This window comes from Teleopsis dalmanni, chromosome 1 (genome assembly GCF_002237135.1).
Source record: "Teleopsis dalmanni isolate 2A chromosome 1, ASM223713v2, whole genome shotgun sequence".
NCBI lineage: Eukaryota > Metazoa > Arthropoda > Insecta > Diptera > Diopsidae > Teleopsis > Teleopsis dalmanni.
Window position 1 is genome coordinate 115150220 of NC_051846.1, and position 7574 is coordinate 115157793.

At 31.5% G+C, this 7574-nt stretch overlaps 1 protein-coding gene across 1 annotated transcript; it reads right to left on the bottom strand.

Moving 5' to 3' along the window:
• Positions 1-811: 811 nt before the first annotated feature.
• LOC119665981 (delta-like protein 4) lies at positions 812-6031 on the bottom strand. Its single transcript, XM_038075240.1, has 8 exons — positions 5862-6031; positions 5511-5649; positions 5249-5407; positions 4091-4282; positions 3971-4031; positions 3762-3892; positions 2694-3382; positions 812-1031 (listed from the first exon to the last, which is right to left on the bottom strand). The coding sequence occupies exons 1-8, from the start codon at positions 5979-5981 to the stop codon at positions 855-857; spliced, it is 1668 nt and encodes a 555-aa protein (XP_037931168.1). The 5' UTR covers positions 5982-6031; the 3' UTR covers positions 812-854.
• Positions 6032-7574: the final 1543 nt, after the last annotated feature.

The window sequence follows — 7574 nt, forward strand, 5'->3', positions numbered from 1 at the left end:
ATAGACGTAAATCTTGGATTAGTGCCGATCTTGAAATCTAATTACGGAAACATGAAACCTAAAGTAATTTTTACTGTTTTCTAAATTGTTTGCCAGAAATTGTAACTTACATTAGACAGGTACTAAATTTATAGAGTAAAAAGACAACTAAGAAATGAAAATACCGATTTCCTTTCGATGAAGACAAAATGCACTGCAATTAATAAATACAGTTTATACCGTTCAATACTTAATCAGTTTCTGGAAACTACAGTTATGAACACTTATTACCACTGGACTTGAATTTTGGTAATAATAAATACTTGTCAATGTAAAATTTCGATGGAAACTGCAACTGAAGAATATTCATTGTCTGAGCCGGTTTTTGGTGGTAAGGTTATCATCTGTGAATTGAATTTGTTTACGATTAGGATATATCCAGAGTTTCAGCTCATCTATTGATACCTATTGCTACAATCACAGAATCCGCCTGTTAGTGGACAGTGAAAGTTTTAAAACGTACCTTTTTTGATGTTTATAAATTTGACCGGAATATTCATGGTTTTTGACAGAATTTGTGTTTCCTTTAAACTTTGAATTTTTTCCGCTCGTATCTACTTATTTATTTAATTCAATAAAGATCTCTTGAAGAATTCAATGTGTTGGCTGTACCTAATTCAGCTGCTGATTTTTTTTTATTTTTGCTTTTATGGTAGAAAAAAAATATTTTCGTTCGGTGCACTATAGAAAGAAAAACACATTTAATATGGGTATAATAGTATAAATACAAAATTATTTCTTCTCTTAAATTAATAATGCATAAGTATATCTGATTTAAGAACATATTTTTTTTATATTTCATTTATGTTTCGATTTCAAAAATCCTCTTCTTTAGAACTGTCACCTCCATCGTTTTGGTCACTTTTCCCATCGTCATCGTCATCGTCATCATCTTCATCATCATCATCTTCATCATCATCGCCATCATCATCTCCTATTTCATCATATTCCTCCGTTAAAATTTCACTTTTATTGTTTAATGTTGGTGGTATCTGCAGTTTATAAAACAAATAATTCGTTAATACACTTTTTAAATCATATAATTCTATGTTTATGAAATAAGATAAAGTTTTTAACTTAAAGACTTCTGTGCTAGGCTCTTGACTGTGCTAACTCCTTTTATAGGATGGTAGTACTGTCGTTGACATCTGTGTTAAATAGCATATCAATATCGCATTTGTTACGCATAGTTACGCACCCATGTTGGGGTCAACAATTTAATTTAGCGATTTATACAATGCCTGAGTTTTTTGATTAAAAAAACTTGCATTAAAGTTGAAGATAGAATCAATTATCAAGGTCTAGAGCGACCACCATTAATATGTTAAAATCAAAGATTTGGCGCTAACAAATCATCGATTGACTATTAGACACATCGCTTAAAATTTTAATATTTAATATTTTAATCCAAACCATTTTGAAAAATAATTGTGACTGCAAGGATCGAAACTATTGTATTCATTTGATTAGCCTTGCATGACTTCCGATTATTCGTTAGGCGAAAACGTCCGTTGCGTGCAGTGGCGTAACTACAGGGAAGCGACTGGAAGCAACGCTTTCGGGCTCCTGAATTTAGGGGGCCCATTATCAATTTGTGCATTCATTATATTTATTTTTAATAAATTCTCAAAAGTGGGACGAAACGCTTTATGTTGAAATAACTTAAATTTTGGTTTTTGAACAGGGTTGCATTTGTAATTTTAAGAAAAATTTTAACATTTCTTTGTGTTGACATTTAAGTGGAGCCAAGAAAAGAAAAGAGCAAAACGAACGAGAAGAAACATGAAAGAAATTACCAAATCTAGAACATTTTCTAAAAATAAATGAAAACAAAAGTGAAGAAGTAAACGATTTAAATGATGTCTTTGCTAATTTTGATACACAGAATAAATTGACACATTGTTCAAATACTGGAACAGAGTTCTGAACAGACTAATTCTTCCGACTACGAGAGAAGAAATACTGAACAGACTAATTCTTCCGACCTCGAGAGATTACAAGGGCTTTTCCAAAAGATCCTATTCAAGAAAATAGAAGTTTCAAATCTTTATACTATAATTTAAAAACAAACTATGTAACTGTGCCACGACTTTGGTTATGCTATTCAAAGTTATTGGATTCATTATATTGTAAGACGTGCTGGTTATTTTGTAATCAAACAAATCAATGGTGTTCTGGATTTCGGGATTGGAAAAATTTGTTAGGAAAAATAAAAATACATACATCTATAAGAATTAGTAGGCTAATTTCAATCAAATCAGATGGTGAACAGCGTCCGCTCCCGAAAAGTATGTGTGTAAAGTTTCATTCGAAGAGTTTAAAAGCTGACAGAGTAGTTTGAACTGAAAAAGTATATATATACATATACTGATATATACTTTATGGTATTTTCGACGTTTCCTTTAATGCGTTATGAAAATCTTGACAAGCCTAATATACCCTTCTTACACTTTTTCGTGTAAAGGGTATAAAAAGATGTTAGTGGGAGCCCCTTAGTTAGACATCATTCTGATTTTAATAATTATTTCTAGGATACAATTCAAAAATAGATGTAGAAAACATGTAAAAATTTTAAAAGTTGTTAACAATTTCGCCTTATATTATAACATAGTTGAATATAAGCGTGCAACATTATACTTTGAAAATGCAACTACCTTTGTATGTAATAATTGTATGGTTGTTGTGGGAGCTTTTATAGTAGGTGCTGAGTTTAGTCTGTCTATCGATTGGTTTTGCATCAAATTATTGTTTGAGACATCAAAATTTTCATTTACGGCGGTTTGTATAATTGTTGAATTAACACTCGATTGAGGCCAGACAGTTGTGATGGATTCGGTGATTGTGGAATTCTGTGAAAATACATGCTGCTTCTCTGACGCGCTATCTACCAAAATATGTTTATGAATATTCATATTTTGCGTTTCATTGCCTAGTGCGTGTGTGGTTTTATTTAATAATTCTTTGGATTCAGTTGTCGTTATAGATAATGTATTAATTAATGCTGTTCTAGTCGGCGCAGTCTTTGACAGTTTTTCATTAATGTTGGCACTTATTACAGTTGCTGTGGTCGTTGTTGTTGTTGGCCTTGAAGTTACACCTGCGGGAAGTAAAAATATACTTTGTGCCATTACTTCCTCTGACTCATCTAATTGAATTGGTAATGTCGGAGGAGTAATTCTCGGTTCTGCTGTCGACGTTAATAGAAATTCATCCGTAATTTCGCAATTTTTACCCAAATAACCGTGTTTGCAGTGACATTGAAAGCTGCCATCATGATGTGTTGTCGAAATACATCTTCCGCCATTTTTGCAAATGTTTGGATTATCTTTACAGAAGGTTAGTTCTAAGAATTTAGAAAAATATATTCCATATCAGATATTTAAAGATATTTTGTTTTAAATGAAAATAAAAAATGTTTGCTTTAATTTTTCTATATGAATTTAAAATATTAATATTTGGTACAAGTATATTCAACACACACATATTTTGTTATAAAATTATACGGCGGTTTTTTACAATTTGAATTTTTGCACTGGTTGTAAAAAAGTTCTGTTTTGTTAACTAATGTAGTGTAGAAATACATTGTGTTTCTTGAAATTTGTCTTAGTACTTTAACTTCAAAAACATTTTCTCATATAAGTAATTTGCGTTAATTTACATAAGAATTTTATTCACAGTTGAAAGTGATTTTCTTTACAAAAATTTATTTTTTTCAAACTTACTTTCATCGCAGAGCATACCTCCCCAACCAGTCTTACAATTGCATTCCCATGGCTTGTCGCAGTCACCATTGACACAGCCAGGATATGGATAACATTTATCACAATTTTTACCAGTCCAACCGACCCTGCAACTGTAGAATAAAAAGTCAGTTTACACTTTTTTCTTGCTTCTTTATTCATATAATAAATTTAAAAAAATTAATACTCACCGGCATTCTCCTGGATTGAGGCAGTAGCCATGCCTTTTATTGCAATTATCCGCACAAAGTGCTGAAGTGAAAAAAGGTTCTGACTGCAGTAAAAATTATGATTGCGTTGTTTGAGCTTACCGGTTGAGCACAATAGCCCAGTGTAACCCGGCAGACATTTGCATTCCAGCGGCTTACTACATGTGCCAAACCGACAACCAGGCAGCACAGAACAGTCGCTGCAATTGCGTCCAGCCCAACCTATACGACAGCGACATTCACCTGGTACCTCACAATAACCCCGTGTGCTATGACAACCTTGTCGGCAAGTAGCTGCCTTGCATACATAAATAAATAAAATATCTCTAGTTGAATATCAAAAAGTTTATTAAATGCATTTTAGCGAACTTTTTTTGTGAAACACTGAATGAGGATGTTACCTAATATTTACCGTGTTGACTTATACTTAAAATTATTTTTTAGCAATCGAAATATAAAAATATGTTTATAAAATTAATGTTTTTAATGAGTTGGATAAAATTATTAGAGATTTTATAATCAAAATCATAGTATATTTATTATTCGATAACTACTTCATTACCTAGTAAGAATGAACATTAGGATGGTTTTTCACTTTTCGAAAATGGGATTTCGTTATGATAAACCCCTCAAATACGAAACTCCCCAAAGATGAAAAGGAAATTATATTGCAGATTGTATGTGAATATTGTAGAAAATTTCTTGGCTATTCAAAAAGATTTGTTTATTATAACTTATAATTTACAAATAAACTTTAAATGTTAAGAATGTCGATATAACCTTAAAGACTAAACTTTTGTCTAAAAATTGCTATAAGCTTTTAAGCTAAAGCTTAACCCTCTTATTAACCCTCATTAACTCTGTTATTCCAATATTTGGTCTCATAAATGTAACTTATTTGGATGAGGGTAGTGTTATTTATTGAGAAAGAGCTTCGTAATGAGTTAGTAACACATGTAACATATTAGTATGTAATACTAAGTTTGATTAAGAAAAATAAAAATGTCATTGATGTGAACCTTTGTCGACCAGACATTACCTATTAATAATCAACAACTGATTGTTCGAAAAAATAAATTCTTACAGGTGGACCATGTTTAAATGTCGACATATACTTTTGTAATCCATTTTTAAAAATTAACATAAGTCGGAGTAGTATTTGATTGCCCTAACAAAATATACGCAGAAACCTTAATGTAGAATATATAGTGACAGTAGATATATAAATTCAATTATAACTTAAAAAAATGTTTAACTTACGTTCAGTGCAAAATAGACCGTCCCATCCAGTATTACATATACATTCAAAAGGTTTATTGCAATAACCATGTTGACAACCAGGAAGCGGTATACATTTGTTGCACAATTCTCCGGTATAACCTATCCGGCAGCGACATTCTCCAGGTTTTTGGCAATAACCTATATATTGCAAAAGCAAATAAAGAAAACTAAATAGACTTACCATTCTTCGTTTAGATACTTGTTTTTTAAAAATGTATATCGTATGGATTGATATGCTCACCATTCATGGGGTCGCACCCCCTCCGACACATGGGCACCTGACACAAGTCGCCTTGCCAACCTGGTAAACATTTGACATCACCCTTAGTGTCGCAAAAATAATGTGTGCTTGCTTTGTCCTTATGCGGCTTTTCACACGCCTAAAAAATGATAGGAAAAAGGTCAAGTATTTTAGCAATCTTATTCCTAACGTTATGTGATTATTTGCTTTTTCTGAGGAAAAATAAAATATTGAAATTAAGGTTTAAAATATTTTAGTTTTTCAAATTTTTTATTTATTAAAGAAATTTAGTTATATTTGAACTAAAATTGTATTTATTATGAGGCATATATTAATATATTTTGTGCTTACTCTTTGCTTCCATTCTGGAATGTTGGAGTTAATGTATTTTGCTTCATAGTTTCTTTTAAAACTGTAAGTGAGTTGAAATGGCAACACTGCAACCACTAGAATTAACCACAGCCATGCCATTTTGCGGTGTTATTTAAAAAAGTTTGGTTTGAATGAAATCTAAGGAAACAGACAAGAAACTAATGACAAACCCAGAATATTTTTATTATAATTTCATTTTTTTAATACTAAAAACTTTGTCATTATTTTGTTAATAACCAGAGAAGATCTTATAAAAAACGGACACTTGCTGACCTATACAACAACACTATTTTCTTTGTCTAGGTCAGTAGTTGTATACTGGCTCCACACCTCGGTCAGTAAAGAAAAAAGTATAAACAAGTCAAATTCCCAAAGTATGAAGTGTATCGGCTAGTGGCTTAAACGAAATATCAGCAGCGTTTTCTTCTTTGCTAATAGTTCAACAACCGAATTACAACAATGCGTACAGATATTATCAGAAATCAGATGTCATCACGTTATTATCAGTGTTTAGTCCAACATCAGTCGAATCAGTGAAATCAATACAATTCGTAAGACGAGTAGAAGTCCTGAAGTTAGTTTACAAATGGGATGACCAATCAAGGTTATTGACATTTATTATATCTATTTTATTTGGTTCAGAGAAAGTTGCTAATGTGCATATTAAAATGGCTGCAATGGCACGACGTCCAAACAATATACGTTTGGAGCACTATGTTATTATAAAACAAATGCTTTTGGTAAAAAAGATAATCTTACAGTGCCAGCAATCGCTAGTCATATTGTAAATGGGACGAATGAACTAAACTCAAAAGAAAAATATCCAATGAATATATAGCTTGCAGTCGGTTACTTCATGATATCAATAGTAAGCGTTAGTACAACGGTATTAAAACATTAGCACTAATCATGCTAAGTATTCCAAGAAAAACGTCTTCGACAGAAATTCCAATGATACTACGAAACACTCGAACGTTTCAATACCCAAATTTTAATGTTTTAATTGCTCAAAAATTGACATTATTCTTCCAAATGTTTAGAACCACAAATAAAAGATCGCTGTGCCAAGTGAAAATGTAGAAACTATAAAACAGAAGAAATCGGATCAAAACAAAACGTAAATAAAAATAAAATTACCCGTGAGAGTTTACCCAAGATAGAGAAACTATTTATAGTAGAGCTGTCAATATAAATAACGTAACATTTGAATCATTTATTTATCGAGCTCTTGATTATAGTTTAGTAACAAAAAAATTGAATTATGTTCTTTAATCTACTGTAACGTTCTTGTTGAAAACGACTATTTATGTCAAGGGGGTTTGCATATAATTATGGATCAAAATAAGTGTTGGATATATAATGTAAAAAAGAAACTGCAACCGAACCACTTTCGATGATAAATGGAAGCAACTTGTTGATAAATGAAGGGTATGTTTTGCTCAGAACACAAATGAATTAGGAAAATATCATCTAACCAAGAGTGAGATTCAAGTCAGCAAGTCTAAGTCAATTTGTATGAAACCATATAGAATTGTATTCGCAAAGCGTCCAACTATATCGAATAAAATTATCTAATAAGGTAATACCATATCTAGCCCACCATATGAAGGAGAAATTATATTAGTGCAGAGAAAAAAGGAAGAACACAGATTATGTGAAGATGGCCGACAATTGGGTAAGATAACAGTGACG

Coding starts and splice junctions, on each gene's coding strand:
- LOC119665981 (XM_038075240.1), bottom strand. CDS start 5,981: ATGGCATGGCTGTGGTTAATTCTAGTGGTTGCAGTGTTGCCATTTCAA. Junction 4,032..4,090: donor TGGGCTATTGTGCTCAACCG/GTAAGCTCAAAC, acceptor TTTTCACTTCAG/CACTTTGTGCGGATAATTGC. Junction 3,383..3,761: donor AGGTATGCTCTGCGATGAAA/GTAAGTTTGAAA, acceptor CTAAATTCTTAG/AACTAACCTTCTGTAAAGAT.